This window comes from Loxodonta africana, chromosome 3 (genome assembly GCF_030014295.1).
Source record: "Loxodonta africana isolate mLoxAfr1 chromosome 3, mLoxAfr1.hap2, whole genome shotgun sequence".
Classification (NCBI taxonomy): Eukaryota; Metazoa; Chordata; class Mammalia; order Proboscidea; family Elephantidae; genus Loxodonta; species Loxodonta africana.
Genome location: NC_087344.1, coordinates 12582869 through 12604751, shown reverse-complemented (window position 1 = coordinate 12604751; position 21883 = coordinate 12582869). Strand labels below are relative to the sequence as shown.

At 48.9% G+C, this 21883-nt stretch overlaps 1 protein-coding gene across 1 annotated transcript; it reads right to left on the bottom strand.

The window, feature by feature from the left end:
• Nucleotides 1-85: 85 nt before the first annotated feature.
• On the bottom strand, nt 86-7084 carry ANGPTL4 (angiopoietin like 4). Its single transcript, XM_010600879.3, has 7 exons — nt 6541-7084; nt 6248-6358; nt 6005-6122; nt 3218-3331; nt 2723-2818; nt 2347-2628; nt 86-1504 (listed from the first exon to the last, which is right to left on the bottom strand). The coding sequence occupies exons 1-7, from the start codon at nt 6871-6873 to the stop codon at nt 1323-1325; spliced, it is 1236 nt and encodes a 411-aa protein (XP_010599181.2). The 5' UTR covers nt 6874-7084; the 3' UTR covers nt 86-1322.
• Between the last annotated feature and the right edge of the window lie 14799 nt (nt 7085-21883).

Here is a 21883-nt window from a genome sequence, read left to right as displayed (position 1 = left end):
TTTTTTTTTTTTAACGTGGCTATTTTATTGTCGGTTGCCATCAAGCCAGCTCTGACTCATGGCAACCTTCTGTGTAACAGAACAAAACGTTGCTCCATCCGGTACAGTCTTCCTGGTTGTTGGCGTGTTTGAGTTCATTGTTGTGGCTCTCGTGTCAATCCATCTCATTGAGGGTTTCCATCATTTTCACTGCCTTTCCACTTTACCAAACATGATGTCCTTTTCCAGTGATTGATTTTTCCTGATAATGTCCTAAATAAGCGAGTCTCACCAGCCTCACTTCCAAAGAGCGTAGTAAAATTATATGTGTGATTTACGTTATATTTCTATCAGCCCAGCACTAAAAAGTTAACCGATATTCGTATGCAGAAATATGATTAGGAAGGGAATTCTCACTTTCTCTAGTACCTGTTTGGAACCCTGGTGGCGCAGTGGTTAAGAGCCTGGCTGCTCACCAAAAGATCCGCAGTTCAAATCCACCAGCCGCTCCTTGGAAACCCTGTGGGGCAGTTCTACTCTGTCCTACAGGGTCACTATGAATTGGAATCAATGGCAACGGGTTTTGGTTTGGTTGTAGTACCTGTTTACATCACGATTGAATTGTATGAGGGCTTTTCTCCCCCCATGATTTTGAAAATAAAAAAACCACAAAGCTACACATCATGAACTAATAAATGAAGGAAACTGAAATCGACTGTTGGCAGTGGGAAGAATCACCTACCACGTCCTAATAGTACCTGGGAGTATTTGCCCTCTGCCCCGGGGAATGTTTACATGGACTTTGAAACTGTCCGCTTTTTAAAACAAACCAAAGGACAAAGAAAAACAGAATGTTCTGAGGTTGCTTTTATTCCAAGAGTCCTGTGAGCGGCATCCAGACGCCACTGGCACCTGCTTGTCCCACAGCACACACAAACAGCAGCACTGTAAGGGCACCCAGGCCCACCAGAGACCAGGACCCTGAACAGTCAATGTGACTTTGTCTGCCATCGAAGGCTGGCCTGGCCACCCCCAAGTGGTCCCTCTGCGTCTCCCCACTCCTCAGGCAGGCGAGGAGCAGGACAGAATGCCCATCAGCTCCACACATCTGGGTTCTGTGTGTACCCTGCAGCCCTGCTGATCTCAAAAGGCGGGCGACACGTGCAGCCCCCACTCAAAGAAGGGGCTTCTCCAGTCATAGGCTTCTTCGTTTCTTCTCTGTCCACCAGGCTCCAGATGGCCCCTGCCTAGAGCCCCTGTCCAGGCAGGGAGTGGCCACATCCTGGGCCGGAGACAGGAGTCACTGTCCTCTATGAGCTTGGGACCAGGACCCAGCGGGGAGGCTAGGAGGCTGAGGTGGCCCCTGTGGGCTGGACCAGCATGGTGGTGGCCTGCAGTGGGTAGTAGCGGCCCCGCCAGGTCTTCCAGAAGATGCCCTTCTTTCTCTGCTGCCGCTGCCGTGGGATAGAGTGGAAATACTGGCCGTTGAGGTTGGAGTGGCTGCAGGTGCCGAACCACCAGCCGCCTGTGGGTCAGGCAGGAGGGAGCAGAGTTAGGCTCGGGTCCTTGAGCCTCTGTTGGGGCTGAGTTAGTGGTGGGGTTGGAGTCAGGGATGGGGATGGGGTTAGTGTCGCAGGTGGGGATGGGATGGAGTTGGGGATGGGACTGGGGATAGGGTTGAGACTGCAAGTGGAAGTGGAGGTGGGGTTAGGTTTAAGATGGGGCTGGGGTGGGAGATGGGCTTGGGGTTTCAGCTGGGGATAAGGCTGGGATGGAGTTGGGGTTGCGATGAGGATGGGGTGGGCTTTAGACTTCAACTACACATTGTAGGTGGGGCTTTGGCAGTGCAGGCCCTTAACCAAAGCAAATCTGCTTTCAAGTCTGTGACCTTAGCAAGTCACTCCTCTGCACCCAGCTAACATTTATTATACACTTTATGTCATCAGCTTCATCAATTTATACTCAATTAAACCATATGAAATTACTAAGAATCCCACCGAAAAGGCTGTTTCGCATGTTTTACTTCATAGAACCAGGACTCTGCCTCCAATTTCATTAGAACAAGATGGGGTTGATTTTGGTGGCTTTACCATGTACTAGCCACCATCCCACGTATGTCGTCTCATTGAATTTCCAAAGTAATCCTAAGAGGAGAGCACCGTCCTTATACCCATCTTAAAGCTGGGAAAACTGAGGCTGGGAGAGATTAAATCAGTTGCCCAAAGCATTCAGCAAGAGAAGACGGGGGCAGGGAAAAGATAGAATCTGAGGGGAGGGCAAGGAAACGGCAGGGGGGGTGGGGACCAGGCCCTGTGGGGCAGAGCGGGATAGGATAGGGCAGGAGGGAGTGGGATGGGGCTTGCTCACCAGAGAGTATCTTGGCGCAGTTCTTGTCCCTGCGGAGGTCATGGTCCTGGTCCCAAGTGGAGAACGGCAGGGAAAGGCCACTGGGCGCGACAGCGGTGGCGCCAAGTTTGCTGGCCACAGGCGCTGTGACCTGCAGGCTGTAGGCTGTGTCCTCGCCCCCCAGGTGGATGGGGAACTTCAGAGACTCAGCATTGCCCTCCCAGTCCTGCAGCTGCACGGCCAGGCGCCCACCGTGGCCCCCTGTGATGCGGTGCACCTTCTCCAGGCCCAACCAGAACTCTCCTGCAGCGGGGAGAGGCCGCTCGGTCGGGGGGCCCACCTCCACAGCCACCCCTGCCTCCTCCCCTGTTCCCCTGGGTGCTGCAGAAATACCCACCTTGAGGGTCCCCAAAGCCTGCCTTATAGGCTTCCCAGGGCTGATCAAAGTCCACGGAGCCATCCTGGCGCCTCTGGATCACTGTCCAGCCTCCGTCTATCCAGGGGCAGGGGCAAGGTCACCAGAAGGACCTTCCTCATGGAGACCCTGACTCACTCATGTGGTTCCCAATCCCCAAAGCCCCTCCAAACCCAGGGAGGGCTAGGCTCCCCTCAAACATCCCAGGGAACTGGAGAAGACTCTTTGGGGTGACCACCAGACAGAGGGTCAAGACCTGAGGCCCAAGCACCCAGCAAGCAAGGAGGAAGGAGGCAGGGTGGGACAGCGGAAGTCTGCAGAGTCTCCCAGGATGGGCTGCACCCAGTCCTCCTGCAAGTCTCAGCCCAGGCTCACCATGGGAACCTGCCTCTGAGCTTATAATGGGAGTCGCTGGGGGGAGGGCCCGTGTCAGGCAGAGCGTGTGCCCAGAGGGCGTCCTGTTGGCCTGCCTCCCACCTGAGGTCATCTCGCAATTGACCAGGAACGGCGGGGACCCCTGTGGCTGGATCTGGAACAGTCCACTCTGCCGCTCACCCTCTTCAAACAGCTCCTGGCAGTCCCGGGGCAGCCCTGCGGACAGTCGGGCTGGAATGAGGCAGGAGCGCAGCTCCCCGGGTCTTAGGAGTATCTGAGGTTGGGGCAGTCGGTGAAAGGGAGGGGAAAGGGAGGGGAGGGGCAGTTCTGACCTCACTCTTCTCCCACCTAGAATCTTCCACGGCTTTCCTCAGCACCCCTCAAGCCACACAAGCCTCCTTCCCCACCTCCCGGTGTCTTCCCAGTACCATGAACCCTCCCTGCAATGGAGGCTTTGCACGTGCTGGTCCCTCTGCAGGGGAGAGAAGCCCTCTTCCCTCACGCCTCTCCCTGCCTCATCCTGCCTCACCAGCCAAAACCAGTTGCCACTGAGTCAGTTCTGACTCATGGTGACCCCGTTGTGTGTCAGAGTAGAACTGTGTTCCATAGTGTTTTCAAGGCTGTGACCATTCAGCAGCAGACTACCAGGCCCTTGGTGCCTTTGGGTGGATTTGAATTGCCAACCTTTCAGTTAAAAGTCCAGCACTTAACCATTTATGGCCCCCAGACCAGGCCAGACCTCCCAAAATGAGTACAGTAGGCTTCCCACGCCCCAGCACTGGGATCCTCTGATGGTTCCCCCTCCCACTGGATGGGGGCTCTGTGAGGCTAAGGACGAGGAGTGGCTCTTGCCCCACACCCTGGCACAAGCACCCACTGACCTTGGTCCATAGTAACCAGTGAAAACCCAAACTAGTGGCCACTGAGTCAATTCTGACTCACACATGGCAACCCCATGTGTGCAGAGTAGAACTATGATCCACAGGGTTTTCAAGGCTGTGACCTTTCAGAACTAGGTCACCAGGCCTTTCTTCTTGAGGTGCCTCTGAGTGGGTTCGAACCACTAACTTAACCGTTTGTACCATCCAGGGACTCCATTAGCCCGTGATAGGTGTTCAGTAAAGACCTGATGGATGAATGGTTATGACTGATGAATGCATGGTTGAGGGAGTTGGACCACAGGCAGGGAGGGCTGGTTTCCTTTGAGTGGGGAATGCAGACGGAGCCTAGAGAGAGCTGGGGGACAGGACAGAGGCCCCTTCCTGGGGTCCCAGCTACTGGAGGAAGGGGGTGAGGGCTAAAGAGAGAAGCAGGGAGAAGGGAAGGGGAACGAGGATGTCAGGCACCAAAGGAAGATGGGCAAGTCCCCACCCCCAGCCCAGCCAGGGAAAGTAGGGGAAAGGTCATGGGAGGGGGGAGGGAGAGGAGGAACAAGGACACTAACCAGTTTGTCTGGGCTGCGGGGGTGGTGGGCGGGCCCCAAGCGCCTGGGAGGACACTTTCCGGCCCCTCAGGCAGCTCCCCTTTCCCCTAATTCCCTCTCTTCCAATCAGGACAGGCAAGACAGGCCCACGGCCAAACCGCCAGTGTGGCCTTCATTACCGCCAGCTGTTTGTCTCCCAAGCGCTGAACTTTTCCCTACTTGACGGGGCAGAGCCTGGAGTCCTGAACCCCTGCGTTCCCCAACGCCCCCCACCAGCACACTCCCCAACCCAGACCGGCGTCTGCTCTCCCTGAAGCCCCTCTCACCATCCTGGGCAGCTGGTCTTGGGGAGCATTGTGGGAGGGGGATAGCCTTGGGTGGGACAGCCCTGGAGGCTAGAGGGCTGGAAGCCATCATCTAGCCCAAGGGTGGAAAGGGGGAATTTGAACTTTCACCCAGTTGGCTGCAGAGAGGTGCAGATGCCCCGCTGGGTGACTGCTGTGGGATGGGTGGAGGACTACAGCACAGCTGGGTCTGGGGCTGTGAATTCAGGGTAGGAGGAGCTGGGGAACTGCGTCAGACACATACAGACACAACCGGTTAACCCGTTGCCATAGAGTCAATTCTGACCCATAGCAACCCTATAGCACAGAGTAGAACTGCCCCATAGGGTTTCCAAGGAGCATGTGGTTAGCAGCTGTAGCTCTTAACCACTACACCACCAGGGTTTCCACATAGACCAAAGGACTCACAATTTGAGATTTGGGGCGATTTTGGGAATACATGATAAAGGACCTAGGGCTTGGCATGGTGACAAAGGCCTCTCTCCTGGGACCCGACTCTCTGCAGATGGGTGGGGGTGGGATCTGGAGGGGGGGCTTTGGGGTCTGTGAGGGACCAGTGTGTGGGTCAGGGACCCTGGATTTGTAGGAGATGCAAGAATGAGTGTGTCTGGCTGGGAAGATGGGTTCCCTGCCCTGTCTCCCCCTACATCCACACCCCACGGAGATCTTGGGGAGCCCAAACCTCAGAACACCCCTCTCAGATAGCCATTCTTTCTTCATCCAGTGAGGGCTCCATGCTCCCTACTGGGGACCCTCTTGTCCGCCACTACACCCTTCCAGAAGGTTCTATTCTCCAGTAGATTGATTCCTTAAGCTGAACCCCTACCCCACTCCTGCAGCTCAAGTCCCCCATGGTCCCTCTTTCCCACCCCCTGCTCCAGTTAGTGGTCAGCAAGGCTTGGGAAAACCCCTTGGCTTGCTGGGAAGAAGGGTGTGGTGTCCCAGCTGGGCAGGTTCAGGGCTGAGAAGTGGGAGATGCCTTTTCAACCCTTCCCTGGAGACAGCCCTTCCACAAGGACCCAGGTCCAGTGCCTTTTCTGTAAGTGAACCTGACAAGAAGGGAGACAGGGATGGCAAATGGAGGTAGGGGTGCCAAAGGTTAGCAAAGGGCCAGGCACTCACTGTGCAGGCGGCTGGCATTGTGAGCAGGGTCCACATGCTGGGCCATCTTGGGTAGCCTCTTTCTCCTGGCAGGCTTGGCCACCTCTTGGTTCAGGTGTGTAGTGGTCAGGAGGCCCACCTGGGGCAGGGCAGGAAGAGGGTGTCAGGTCCAGCTGGCTCAGGCTGCCAGACCTGCCCAGTTCCACATCTGCACCTACAGGTCCGGCCTGGATCTCACTCCCCACGTGGGACAGGCTCAGGCACCTGGCTCTGCAGATTTTGTATCCTCAGGTGTTGCTTCTCCAAGTGCCGTTGCTGTTGGGCCACCTTTTGGAAAAGTTGCTCGATCCTGCTATTCTGAGCTTTGAGCTGCATCTGGGGAAGGCAGGGTAAACCCTGGTGAGAAGCGAGGCCCCTGCCTCCAGCCTCGCCATTCATCCACCCGTCGGTTCTTCCATCTCTCCATCCTTTGGGGGCGGTGTCGGGGGCGCCCAGGGAGCCCAGGATGGACACCCCCCTCCCTTCCATACCCTTCCAGGCTGTCGAAACACAGGTACCTGCAGGCTGCGCAGGGTCTCGGGCGCGGCCTCGTCGCCGGGGACTGGGCTCACTGGAGCCTGCGAGGGCGCCTTGGTCCCCGCGGCCTGCCCGCAGGTGGCTCCGCACGAGCCCAGGCGCCGCTCGAGCGCACCCAGCTGTCCACGGGTGCGCTCCACGTGCTCGCGCAGCCCGTGGCCGAGCTGCAGCAGCCCATGCGCTAGCACGTTCACCTCGTCCCAGGACGCGAAGCGCGGCGGCTCAGAAGGCGCGGGACGGCCCTGCGCGCTCAGCAGCCCGGCCGTGGCGGCGCACAGCACCAGGGCTGCGCCGGCCGAGGGCGCGCTGCGCATCTTCCGGGGCGGCCTGGGCGCCGGGCGCGAGTACGCGAGGGTGTGGAGCGCAAGGCCGGCGCGGGGCTCGAGAAGGAGAGCAGGAGCCACGGGGGAACTAGCGAAGCCGCGCTCGGGTGTAGAGGCCACTCGGAGAGCCCAGATCGTAACTGGAGTCCACGCCGCTCCAAATGTCCCCGAAGCACCCCTCCCACCCCAGTGCCCCCTTTTATAAGCCTCGTGCAGGGGTGGGGCGGGGAGCCTCGAAGGCGGGGCGCTGGGAGTGCCGGGGGCGGGGCCTATGGCAGGGGAGGGGTCCTTGTGCGCTGGAGGCGGGTGGTTATGGGAAGGGGGCTCCCAGGGCAGTAAAATTCTGGCTCCCCTCTCCTGGCCCGCCCCTGCGGACGTGACAGATGTGACTCTCCCTCCCCCAACCTCCCCTCCTCCCGGCGCCGGAATCCGAGCCCCCACCCCGCCCCTGTTGCGCCCAGTGGGAGAAAGGGCGCTCCTGTAAGGACGCCCCGATGGGAAGAGCAGGGCATTCCTGACCCCTCCCCAAGTCAGAAGCTGGGGTCGGGGGTGGAGAGAGCAACCAAGAAGAAAGTTTCTTGGTGCGCTGAGTTAGGCGGGAACACCCTGGCTGGACAGGGAGGGGAGCCAGGGATCTCTCGAACATCCCCGCCTCTGGGGTGGCTTCCTGGAACTGCCAGGCTGGACCCAGGAAAGATGCCTCAGGAGTCCCACACTCCTTCATTGCAGATGTTTGTGAGGTTCTTAATCAGCTTCCTACTCCCTAGCCCCCCAGCTGTGAGTGTCCTAGCCAGGGCCTCACCCCACTAGTCACCCCTGTCCCCAGGCCTTCAGTGTTTGTGTCTTCGCCTGTGTGACAGCAGGAACAGAAAGAGGAGATCTATGAAACGCAGGCCTCTGTCCTCAATCATTCATTCATTCAGCAAATAGGACTGCTGCCCTCTCGGCCCAGGCCCTGTCCAGGAGTTCCAAACCAAAAAACCAAATCTGTTGCCATCTAGTCTTTCCGACTCATGACAACTACATATGTTACAGAGAAGAACTGCACTCCATAGTTTTCTTGGTTGCAATCTTTACAGGAAGCAGATAGGCCTTTCTTCTGCAGCACTGCCGGGTGGGTTTGAACCACAAACCTTTAGGTTAATAGCTGAGGGCAAACAGTTTGTGCCACCCAGGGACCTTGCCAGAGTTCCAACCTGGTGGAGAGACCCCAACATGCTGAGCCTGGGATAGGGGCAGGGTTGGGGCAAAGGAAGACCTGACTGAGGGGCTGGGCCACATTCATTTCACAAGGCCATGCATATTTTTTTTTTTATGCATATATTCAACATTTCTCTGAACCACCTCCCCCTCCTCCAACTCTGATACCATGCCAGGAGGGGAAGATTGGTACAAAAACTCTGCCAGCCAGGAAGGACCAGGGGCAGGTTGGTCCAGAGGAGAAGAATAGGGTTGACTCAGCAGGGCTTCAAGCCAGCTTGGCTCTGGAATCTGAAACTGCAAGACCCAGGGCTGACTTGTGGGCGGTCACTCATACACAGGGCCTGGCAGGGCTGCCTGCCAAAAGGGCTGATCCTGGCAGCAGTGACAGGCAGACAGGAAAGGCAGAGAGGAAAGCCCCGGCAAGGAGTAGGTCCAGACGGCCACCACCTGGCCTGGCAGCTGGCCCGTACCTCCCCCAGCTCCTGGCCTTCCTCTGAATGGGAAAATAGCTATTCTGAGCTACAGTGCACTCTCCTCTTCCCCTACCCTGCCTGCAAACTTTGGCTTCTTGCACTAAGAGAAATGATCAATTTAGGGCCCATTTCACGGCGTTTACTTGTCCCAAGCTAGGGGACAGTGGTAATTCAGTGGGAGACTTCTCGCCTTCTATACAGGAGACCCAGATTCGATTCCTGGCCAATGCAATTCACATGTCAGTAGAGTCTTGCATGTTGCCAGCAGAGCTGACAGACTAAGACTGGGAAGAAAGGCCTGGCAATTGACTTCCAAAAATTAACCAAGGAAAACCCTATGGGCCACAAGGGTCTGATCTGAAACCGACCATGGTGATGACGCACAACTAGGCAGCCTTTTGTTCCATTGTGGATGGGCTTGCCGTGAGTCAGAGCCCACTAGACAGCAAGTAACCACAACAACTTTTTCCAACATGATGGTCTTTTCATCATCTGATTTTCGGGGGCTTCCTCCATGCCAAGTTTCAGAGAACGTAATTTTTTTTTTTAAGAATTGCCAAAGGCCCTTGAAGGCACCCACCCAACTATGAGCCAGCTACAAAAGAATTCATTCCAGGGCCAGGAACTGGCTCTGGATTTCATCCCCAGAACAGTTAATTCTGTGCCATATTCCCTCTCACCCAGTAATGACATAGACACTCTGACAACTTGTTCACAGGGCACCTACTGAGTGCCTGGCCCTGGGCTGGAGCCATAATGATGGGCAAGACTCAGTCCCCTCAAAGTAGCATTAGAAAGGTGACATGTGGGCTGGACTGTGGGTTGACTGTTGTTTTCAGTGTGCTCATGGTCAGAGTCTTTCCATCTGTCTCTCCAGGACCTGGGTTACTGGAGGGCCCTCAGTCCCCTCTTCTAACCTGTTAATATAACCCTGCTTGTAGATAGGGCTTTTCTTGTGTGATGTGAATGAGGTCATACTAGGGTAGGGTGGGTTCTAAACCTTATGAGCGATCACTATATATGCCCATACAGAAAGACATATATGTTTGTATGTATATATAATACACACATGTGTATATACATACACACACACATATATATTGTTCTTGTTGTTAGGTGTCGTAGAGTGAGCTCTGACTCTTAGTGACCCTATGTACAACAGAACCAAACCTTGTCCAGTCCTGTGTCATCCTCACAATCATTGCTGTGTTTGAGTGTGTTGTTGCAGCCACTGTGTCTATCCATCTCGTTGAGGGTCTTCCTTCTTGCGGACCATCTTCTTTACCAAGCATGGTGTCTTTCTCGAGGGATTAATCCCTCCTGATGATGTGTCCAAAGCAAGTGAGTTGGGCAATGTTCTATTCTGATTCTTAAGGTTTTTGTTGACTAATTTTCAGGAGTTGATGATAGGCCTTTCTTCCTAGTCTGTTTTAGTCTGGAAGCTCCACCGAAACCTGTCCACCATGGGTGACCCTACTGATGTTTGAAATACTGGTGGCATAGCAACACATAAGCCACTACAGTAAGACAAACTAACAGATGAATGAGGGGGATATGTACATATATACGTGTGTGTGTGTGTGCAATAGATACGTATATATAGATATATACTATCTGGAACGTGCTCTTGAACACAGAGCAGCTAACGAGAATGGAAGAAACAATGAAGAGCTGAGCAAATTTCGAAAGGAGGCTTGAGAAGACAAAGTAAGCTATTATAATGAAATGTGCAAAGACTTAGAGTTAGAAAACCAAAAGCGAAGAACATGCTTGGCATTCCTAAAACACAAAAAAACTAAAGAAAAAATTCAAGCCTCGAGTTACAATATTGAAGGATTCTATGGTCAAAATATTGAATGATACAGGAAACATCAAAAGAAGGTGGAAGGAAAACACAGAGTCATTGTATCAAAAAGAACTGGTCAACATTGAACCATTTCAGGAGGTAGCATATGATCAAGAACCAGTGGTACTTATCTTAGTCATCTAGTGTTGAGATAACAGAAATACCACAAGTGGATGGCTTTAACAAACAGAAGTGTATTTCCTCACAGGCTAGGAGGCTACAAGTCCAAATTCAGGATGCCAGCTCCAGGGGAAGGCTTCTCTCTGTGGGCCCTGGGGGAAGCTCCTTGTCATCAATCCTCCCTTAGGAAGCTTCCCTAGGAGCTTCTCTGCACAGGAACCCCAGGTCCATAATACTACTGAAGGGAGAAGTAGGAGCTGCACTGAAGGCATTAGCAAAAAACAAGGCTTCAGGAATTGATGGATTACCAACTGAGATGTTTCAACGAACAGAGGCAGTGGTGGGAGGTGTTCGCTTATCTATACCAGGAAAATTGGAACATAGCTACCTGGTTGGCCGACTGGAAGAGATCCATATTTGTGCCCATTTCAAAGAAAGACGATCCAACAGAATATGGAAATTATCTAACAGAATTATTAATATCACATGCAAGTAAAATTTTGCTGAAGATCATTCAAAAGCAATTGTAGCAGTACATCGACAGGGAACTGCCACAAATTCAAGGCAGATTCAGAGGAGAACATGGAACAAGGGACATCATGGCTGATGTCATATGGATCCTGGCTGAAAGCAGAGAATACCAGAAAGATGTTTACCAGTGTTTTATTGACTATGGAAAGGCTTTCGACTGTGTGGATCATAACAAATTGTGGATAACATTGCAAAGAATGGGAATTCCAGAACACTTAATTGTGCTCATGAAGAACCTGTGCATAGACCAAGATACAGTCATTCGAAGAGAGCAAGGGTTTTACTGCATGGTTTAAAATCATGAAAGATGTACGTCCGGGTTGTATCCTTTCGCCTTACCTATTCAATCTGTATGCTGAACAAATATCCGAGAAGCCGGACTCTGTGAAAAAGACCGTGGCGTCAGGATTAGAGGAAGACTCAACAACTTGAGATATGCTGATGACACAACCTTACTTGCTGAGGACTTGAAACACTTACTGATGAGGATGAAAGACTTAGCTTTCAGTACGGATTACACCGCAACATAAAGAAAACAAAAATCTTCGCAACTGGGCCAATAAACAACATCATGATAAATGGAGGAAATGTTGAAGTTGTCAAGGATTTCATTTTACTTGTATCCACAGTCAACGCCTATGGAAATAGCAGTCAAGAAGTCAAGTGATGTGTTGTGCTGGGTGAATCTGCTGCAAAAGACCTCTTTACAGTGTTGAAAAGCAGAGATGTCACTTTGAGAGCTAAGGTGTGCCTGACCCAAGTCATGGTGTTTTCAATTGCCTCGTTTGCTTGTGAAAGCTGGATAATGAATAAGGAAGACCGAAGAAGAATTGATGCCTTTGAATTGTGGTGTTGGCAAAGAATATTGAATATACCACAGACTGACAGAAAAACGGACAAATCTGTCTTGGAAGAAGTACAGCCAGAATGCTTTTAGAAGTAAGGATGGCAAGACTTCGTCTCACGTACTTTGGGCATATTATCAGAAGGGACCAGTCCCTGGAGAAGGACATCATGCTTGGTAAAGTAGAGGGTCAGCAAAAATGAGGAAGACCCTCAATGAGATGGATTGACACAATGGCTGCAACAATGGGCTCAAGCATAGCAACGATTGTGAGCATAGCGAAGGACCGGGCGGCGTTTCGTTCTGTTGTACATAAGGTCGCTATGAGATAGAACTGACTTGACAGCGCCCAACAACAACAGTATACACACACATATATTACACACATATATAGAGATGTGTAATACACATTCACACACTTATGAGAAAAAAAAAAAAAACCATTGCCATTGAGTGGATTCCAACTCCTAGCGACCCTATAGGACAGAGTAGAACTGCCCCATAGAGTTTCCAAGGAGCGCCTGGCGCCTCACACACACATAGAGACACATAAACGTATTATATGATATGTCTTTGCCCTTTTACTGAAAACAAGGATACTGTCTTACATAATCACGGTACAGGTTAGCAACTTCAAGAAATTTGACCCTGACATAGTACTGTTATCTAATCTACAGTCCATATTCCAATTTTGTCAATTGTGCCAATAACGTCCTTTATAGCTATGGTGTGTCCAGGCACGATCCAATCCAAGATTGCACGTTGCTGCGGCTGTTTCATCTGAACGATCCTTCTCCTTTCTTTGCCCTCCACAACATTGACTTTTTGTGTGTGTGTGTTTTAGATGGTTTACAGAGACAATTAGTTTCTCATTAAACAATTAATACACATGTTGTTTCATGACATTGGTTGCCAACCCCAATGTCAACATTCTCTCTTCTCGACCTTGGGTTGCCTATTACTGGGTTTCCTGTGCATTTTCCTGCCTTCTTGTCCTTGCCCCTGGGCTGCTATGCTCGTTGTGTCTCTCTCTCTCTTTTTTTTTTTTTAATAATTTTTACTGTGCTTTAAGTGAAAGTTTACAAATCAAGTCAGTCTGTCACATATACACTTATATACACCTTACTACATACTCCCATTTACTCTCCCCCTTATGAGTCAGCTCACTCCCTCCTTCCAGTCTCTCCTTTCGTGACTGTTTCGCCAGTTTCTAACGCCTTCTACCCTCCCATCCCCCCTCCAGACGGGAGATGCCAACACAGTCTCAAGTGTCCACCTGATACAAGTAGCTCACTCTTCATCAGCATCTCTCTTGTCTCATTTGTTTTATGGGCCTGTTTAATTGTTGGCTGAAGGGTGAACCTCAGTAGTGACTTCAGTACTGAGTTAAAAGTGTGCCTGGGGCAAAAACTAACTCCAAGTGGATTAAAGACCTAAACATAAAGACTAAAACGATAAAGATCATGAAAGAAAAAATAGGGACAACCTTAGGAGCCCTAATACAGGGCATAAACAGAATACAAAACATTACCAAAAATGACGAAGAGAAACCCGATAACTGGGAGCTCCTAAAAATCAAACACCTATGCTCATCTAAAGACTTCACCAAAAGAGTAAAAAGACCGTCTACAGACTGGGAAAGAACTTTCAGCTATGACATCTCTGACCAGCACCTGATCTCTAAAATCTACAAGATTCTGTCAAAACTCAACCACAAAAAGACAAATAACCCAATCAAGAAGTGGGCAAAGGATATGAACACGCACTTCACTAAAGAAGATATTCAGGCAGCTAACAGATACATGAGAAAATGCTCTGGATCATTAGCCATTAAAGAAATGCAAATTAAAACTATGAGGAGATTTCATCTCACTCCAACAAGGCTGGCATTAATCCAAAAAACACAAAATAATAAATGTTGGAGAGGCTGCGGAGAGATTGGAACTTTTATACACTGCTGGTGGGAATGTAAAATGGTACAACCACTTTGGAAATCTATCTGGCGTTTTCTTAAAAGTTAGAAATAGAACTACCATACAACCCAGAAATCCCACTCCTCGGAATATACCCTAGAGAAATAAGAGCCTTAACATGAACAGATATATGCACACTCATGTTTATTGCAGCACTGTTTACAATAGCAAAAAGCTGGAAGCCACCTAGGTGTCCATCAACGGATGAATGGTTAAATAAATTATGGTATATTCACACAATGGAATACTACTCATTGATAAAGAACAGTGACGAATCTGTGAAACATTTCATAACATGGAGGAAGCTGGAAGGCATTATGCTGAGTGAAATTAGTCAGATGCAAAAGGACAAATATTGTATAAGGCCACTATTATAAGATCTTGAGAAATAGTATAAACTGAGAAGAACACATACTTTTGTGGTTACGGGGGGGGGAGGGAGGGAGGGCGGGAGAGGGTTATTTACGGATTAGTTAGTAGATAAGAACTGCTTTAGGTGAAGGGAAGGACAATACTCAATACGCAGAAGGTCAGCTCAACTGGACTGGACCAAAAGCAAAGAAGTTTCCGGGATAAAATGAATGCTTCAAAGGTCAGCGGAGCAAGGACGGGGGTTTGGGGACTATGGCTTCAGGGGACTTCTAAGTCAATTGGCATAGTAATTATATTATGAAAACATTCTGCATCCCACTTTGAAGTGTGTCATCTGGGGTCTTAAATGCTAACATGTGGCCATCTAAGATGCATCAATCGGTCTCAACCCAACTGGATCAAAGGAGAATGAAGAACACCAAGGTCACACGATAACTATGAGCCCAAGAGACAGAAAGGGTCACATGAACTAGAGACTTACATCATCCTGAGACCAGAACTAGATGGTGCTCGGCCACAACCGATGACTGCCCTGACAGGGAGCACAACAGAGAACCCCTGAGGGAGCAGGAGAACAGTGGGATGCAGACCCCAAATTCTCATAAAAAGACCAGACTTAATGGGTCTGACTGAGACTAGAAGAATCTCGGCGGTCATGGTCCCCAAACCTTCTGTTGGCCCAGGACAGGAACCATTCCCGAAGACAACTCATCAGACATGGAAGGGACTGGACAATGGGTTGGAGAGAGATGCTGATGAAGAGTGAGCTACTTGTATCAGGTGGACACTTGAGACTGTGTTGGCATCTCCTGTCTGGAGGGGAGATGGGAGGGTAGAGAGGGTTAGAAACTGGGAAAATGGTCACAAAAGGAGAGACTGGAAGGAGGGAGCAGGCTGACTCACAAGGGGGAGAGTAAGTGGGAGTATGGAGTAAGGTGTATATAAGCTTATATGTGACAGACTGACTTGATTTGTAAACTTTCACTTAAAGCATAATAAAAATTATTAAAAAAAAAATAAAAAGTGTGTCTGGGGGCCATATTCTCAGGGTTTCTCCAGTCTTTGTCAGATCAGCAAGTCTGGCTTTTTTTATGTGTGTGTGAGTTAGAATTTTGTTCTACATTTTTCTCCAGCTCTGTCCAGGACCCTCTATAGTGATCTTTGTCAGAACAGTCAGTGGTAGTAGCTGGGAACCATCCAGCTCTACTGGACCCAGTCTGGTGGAGGCTGTGGTAGTTGTGGTCCAGTAGTCCTCTGGACTAATCTTTCCCCTGTGTCTTTGGTTTTCTTCATTCTCCCTTGCTCCAGTCACAGTGAAACCAGTGGCATATCTTAGGTGGTTGCTCACAAGCTTTTAAAACCCCAGATGCTACTCACCAAGGTAGGAAGTAGAGAATTGTCTTTATAAACTATGTTATGCCAATTGATTAGATGTTCTCCAAGACCATGGTCTCCAGCCCTCAGCCCAGTAATTCGGTCCATCAGGGAGTTTGGATGTGTCTATGAAGCTTCCATGACCTTGCCTTTGTCAAGTTGTGCTGACTTCCCCAGTATTGTGTACTGTCTTACCCTTCACCAAAGTCCCCACTTATCTATTGTCTGTTTGGTATTTTTCCATCCCCGTCCTGCCCCTCCCTTGTAACCATCAAAGATTGTTTCTTTTTGTATGTAAACCTTTTCATGAGTTTTTACAGCAGTGGTCTCTTACAATATTTGTTCTTTTGTGATTGACTTATTTCACTCAGCATAATGTCCCCCACTTTGGATTTGCTGATATCTCATCCTGATTAGGTTTCGGCTCTGCATTTTTTACTTTTGCCATGTGCCAATTTAAAAAATTTTTTTATTGTGGTGAAAATACATGCCATCTCAAAGTATACACCATCTCAGCACTTTCTACATGTACAATTCAACGACATTGAATGCATTCTTCATGGTGTACAGCCATTCTTGCTATCCTTTTCCAAATCACTTCTCCACCATTAACATAAACTCAGTGGCCCCTGTGATGGTTAAGGTTATGTGTGAACTTGGTTAGGCCATGGTTCTCAGTGGCTTGGCAGATATTATGTAACCATCCTCCGTTTTGTGATCTGATGTGAGTAGCCAATCAGTTGAAAGGGGATTTTACTTGGGGGCGTGGCCTGCATCCAATATATATGGATGTTCTGGCAAAGCTCATTCTCTAGATCCTGCATGGAGCTTGTCATCCTCTGACCTCTGGTTCTTGGTCCATGAGCCAGCAGGCTACCACATGACCTGCCAATTCTGGGTTCATCAGCCTCTGGAAGCACGTGAGTCAGGAGAAACCTCCAGCCTGACACCTGATTTGGAATTTGCCAGCCCGCACAACCGTGTGAGGTATTTCCTTGGTATAAATCTCTCTTTATGTACTTGTATATACTCTTCACTGGTTTTGCTCCTCTATAGAACCCAGTTGAAGACATTTGATATGGAGAGTGGTTCTAGAGGAACCAAATCATGAGGATGAGTTTTCTCAAGTCTCAATTCGTTCTCAAGTCTGGCTTGTCTTAAAGGCACTGATGAGTCTGCCTCCAGTAGTAAAGAGGGCACTGCTAATCCATGGCATGAGATGGCAATAGAAATATGCAAAATATGCAAAATATCACCACCAAGGGATCGAATATTTGTGAGAGATAAGGAACTGAGGATTGACTATTTGATACTTTTCCACAATTTTGTCAGAATGAGCAGTATAAGGAAGCTGATCGGTTGGTCTTACTTTAGCTAGGCAAAGTGGTGAAAGAAAAGGGTGAGCTCAGAGTTTCAGAGCCACAGCTCAAGCATAGCATACATGACCTGGAAATTGCCCCTTGTGCCCTGAAAGAAGCCTTATTTCTGGTAGCAACAGAGCTGATATTGCCAAAGGGCAAACTCAGAGTATTATCATAAGAGTGGATGAATCACAATGCCAATTGAATTACATTGCAACCTCAAATGGTGTCTGAAGTTAAAGTGAGGGCACTGATGGGAAGCAATGGGATCCTGAAACTTGGGGTGGGGATATATGGACAGATAGCCAGGAAGCTGGGGACACTGAGCCCCTAAATTCCGTTGAATCACTCCTACCAACAGAACCAGCTCTCTCACTCCCATCTGAAGAGATTACTCCATCTTTGTCAGCTAAGCCAACCTTCCTAGTAAAACCATTATCCCTTCCACTCCCATCTGATGAGATTAACCCAGCTGTGTCTGAGGAGTGTTTGTCTGAGATATCACCTGGGGTGGTGCCTGGGGCGTTGCTTCGGACATCGCCTAAGGCAGGTGCTTTACAAGACATTTCTCAATATCCCCAGGACCCACCCCTACTACCCGTTTTTACTTTTAGATCCATAACTAGACTAAAGTCCCAGTGAGCCCCAAGAGGTGAAGTACAATGTGTGACCCATGAGAAGGAACGCTACACTCCAAAAGAACTACTAGATTTTTCTAATATATACAAAAAGAAACCTGGGGAATATGTGTGGGAATGGCTATTAAAGAAGTGGGATAATAGTGCCAAAAACATAAAGCTGGATAAGTCTGAGTTTACTGATATGGGCCCACTAAGCACAGATCCTTCATTCGATATTTCAGCTCGAGAGGTTAGAAAAGGATCTAATAGATTATTGGGTTGGTTCAACCGAAGCATGGATTAAGCAGTGGCCTACAATAAATCAAGTTGAAATGCCAGAACTGCATCGGTATACCGTAGAAGAAGGTCCAAAGGCTTAGGGAAATTGGCATGTTAGAGTGGATTTGTCGGGTTAGACTCACAAACCTACACGTGGAGTGCCCTCTACCTTTCATGACAACAGTGAGGAACAAATATGTGAAGGGAGCCCCAGCATCCTTGAAGACTGCTGTGATTGTTTTTTTATGGGAGCTGCCCTAACTGAATTAAGACAACTAATTACGATGGGGCTGATTGGTCTGTGGGGTAGCTGGGGCCAAGTGGTGGCGCTTAATCCTCAAAGATGAGGTGGACATGGTTACCATAATGGACTGCAAAGTCAAAGCAGTGATCAGAATGTCTGACTCATATGGAATTATGGCATTTGGTACTTAGTCATGGCGTCCTTAGGAATGAAATAGAAGGGAAATCTACTAAATAGTTACTTGATACTTACAAGCAGAAGAATTTTAGTTCAAGTGAACGTCAGTCTAACTTGAATCAAAAGAACAGAGAGTCATGGCCCCTCAATCAATTCCCAGACTTAAACCAGTTTACATACCCAAAATCCCTTGATTGAAGGGGATGCCAGGTCTTCCGAGGAAGGACCCCACTACACTGCCAAAAATCAATACAGTTAGTCTTTTTCCCAGCCTTCCCTAAAGGGATCTACAGCCTTTTGTGAGTGTGTCTGTTCATTGGAGAAGAGGAAATAATCAGGCTTTTAGAGGATTACTGGACACTGGCTCTGAACTGACACTAATTCCAGGAAACCCAAGATGTCACTGTGGCCAACCAGTCAGATTAGGAGTATATGAAGGTCAGGTTATTCATGGAGTCTTAGCTCAGGTCCATGTCACAGTGGGTCCGGTGGGTCCCCAAAGCCATGGTATAGTGATTTCCCCAGTTCCAGAATCATAATTGGAATAGAAACACACAGCAACTGGCGGAACTCTCACATTGGATCCCTGGCATGTGGCTCAAGGGCTATGACAGTAGGAAAAGCCAAGCCTGACCCAAGCCATGCTATTTTCAATCACCTCATATGCAAGAGAAAGCTAGACAATGAATAAGGAAGACCAAAGAAAGATTGATGTCTTTGAATTATGATGTTAGTGAAGAATATCGAATATACCATGGATTGACAGAACGAACAAATCTATCTTAGAAGTACAGCCAGAAATCTCCTTAGAAGTGAGAATTGTGAGACTTCATCTCATGTACTTTGGACATGTTATCAGGAGGGACAAGTCCCCTGGAGAAAGACACCATGCTTGGTAAAGTACAGGATCAGCAAAAGAGAGGAAGACCTTAGCAAGATGGATTGACACAGTGGCTGCAACAGTGAGCTCAAACATAGCAATGATTGTGAGGATGGCCAGGACCGGGGCAGTATTTTGTTCTGTTGCACATACAGTCGCTGTGAGGTGGAACTGACTAGACAGCACCTAACAAAAACAACAATATCTGGCCTGTGAAAAGACAGATGCATCTTGGAGAATGACAATGGATTATCGTAAACTTAACCAGGTGGTGATCCAATTGCAGCTGCTGTTTCAGATGTAGTTTTATTGCTTGAGCAAATTAGTACATATCCTGTTACCTGGTGTGCCGCTATTGATCTGGCCGATGTCTTTTTCTCAACTCCAGTTTTGAAGAATCACCAGAAGTGGTTTGTCTTCACCTGGCAAGGCCAGAGATATACCTTCACTGTCCTACCTCAGAGGTATATCAACTCTCCAGCCCTGTGTCATAATTTAGTCCACTGGGACCTTTATTGCCTTTCCCTTCCACAAGATGTCACACTGGTCCATTACATTGATGACATTATGCTGATTGGACCTAGTAAGGAAGAAGTATCAATGACTCTAGACTTATTGGTAAGACATTTGTGTGTTAGAGGGTGAGAACTTAATCTGTCAAAAATTCAGGTGCTTTCCACCTCAGTGAACTTTCTAGGGGTCCAGTGGTGTAGGGAATGTAGAGGTATTCTTTCTAAAGTGAAGGATAAGTTGCTACATCTGGGCCCTCCTATGACTAAAGGAGGCACAAGGCCTGGTGGTCCTCTTCGGATTTTGGAGACAACAAATCCTCTTTTCAGTGCGTTACTACAATCTATTTATCAAGTGACTTGAAAAGCTGCTAGTTTTGAGTGGGGACCAGAACAAGAGCAGGCTCTGCAACAGGTTCTGCCTGTCGTGCAATTGGCTCTGCCACTTGGGCCATATCATCTGTCTGATACAATGGTTCTTGAAGTGTCAGTGGCAGATAGAGATGCTGTTTGGAATCTTTGGCAGACCCCTATTGGTGAATCACAGAGAAGACCCTTAGGATTTTGGAGAAAAGCCCTGTCATCCTCTGCAGATAACTATTCTCCTTTTCAGAAACAGCTTTTGGCTTGTTACTAGGCCTTAGTAGGTACTGAACACTTAACCATGTGTCACCAATTCACCACGTGGCTTGATTTGCCAATAACAAACTGGGTGTTGTCTGACCTACAGAGTCATAAAGTCAAACATGCACAGCATCGTTCCGTTATTAAATGGAATTGGTGTATATGAGATTGGGTGCAAGCAATACCTGATGGCACAAGTAATCACATGGGGAAATGGCCCAAATATTCATGGTCCCCCTTCCTGTCTCATTACCTTCCTTCTTCCAGTCTGCACCTATGGCTTCATGGAGAGTTCCTTATGATCGGTTATCTGGGGAAGAAAAAACTCGTGCCTGGTTTACAGATGGCTCTGCACAATACACAAGTGCCACTGTACAGCAGCGGCACTGCAGCACTTTTCTGAGACCTCCCTGAAGGACAATAGTGGAGGGAAATCCTCCCGGGGGCAGTGCACCTGGTTGTTCATTTTGCTTGGAAGGAGTAATGGCTAGACGTGTGACTGTATACGGATTCAAGGGCTGTGACCAATGGCTTGGCTGGATGGTCAGAGACTCGGAAGGAACATGATTAGAAAATCGGTGACAAGGATGTATGGGGAAGGGGTATGTGGATACACCTCTCTGAATGGGCCAAGGAAGTGAAGATATTTATGTCTCATGTGAGTGCTCACCAAAGGGTGACCTCAGCAGAGGAGGATTTAAATAATCAAGTGAACAGGATGACGTATCGTGTGGCTATAAGTCAGCCTCTTTCCCTAGGCACCCCTGTCATTGCCCAATGGGCTCATGAACAAAGTAGCCGTGGTGAAAGAGATGGAGGTTATGCATCATATCAGCAACACAGACTTCCACTCACCAAGGCTGACTTGGCTACCACCACTACTGAGTGCCCATTATGGGTCCTCCATATGGCACCATTCCTACGGGTAATCAGCCACCAACCTCAGGACAGATTGATTACATTGGACCGCCTCCATCATGGAAAGGGCAACATTTTGTTCTTACTGAGATAGACACTTACCCTGGATACAGATACACCTTTCCTGCACACAATGCTTCGGCCAAAACTATCACCCATGGAAGTACAGAATGTCTTATCCACTGTCATGGTATCCCACACAGAATTGCCTCAGACCAAAGGATTCATTTCACAGGAAATGAAGTGCAGCAGTGAGCCCATGGTTATGGAATACACTGGTGTCTTAGTCATCTAGTGCTGCTATAAGAGAAATACCACAAACGGATGGCTTTAACAAAGAGAAATTTATTCTCTCACTGTTTAATAGGCTACAAGTACAAATTCAGGGCGTCAGCTCCAGGGGGAGGCTTTCTCTCTCCCTCAGCTCTGGAGGAAGGTCCTTGTCATCAGTCTTCCCTTGGTCTGGGAGCATCTCAGCACAGGAACCTCAGGTCCAAAGGACAAGTTTTACTTCCAGTGCTGCTTTCTTGGTAATATGAGTTTCCCACGTCTTTCTGCTTGTTTCTCTCTTTTGTATCTCAAAAGAGGTTGGCTTAAGACACTATCTGATCTTGTAGACCTCATCGGTATAACTGCCGTTAATCCATCTTATT

Excerpts from the sequence above, each read along its gene's own strand:
- ANGPTL4 (XM_010600879.3), bottom strand. The coding sequence starts at position 6,873 with ATGCGCAGCGCGCCCTCGGCCGGCGCAGCCCTGGTGCTGTGCGCCGCC. Across the intron at positions 6,359-6,540 it reads AGACCCTGCGCAGCCTGCAG|ATGCAGCTCAAAGCTCAGAA; the intron begins GTACCTGTGTTT and ends TGCCTTCCCCAG. Across the intron at positions 2,629-2,722 it reads AGGCTTTGGGGACCCTCAAG|GAGAGTTCTGGTTGGGCCTG; the intron begins GTGGGTATTTCT and ends TCCCCGCTGCAG.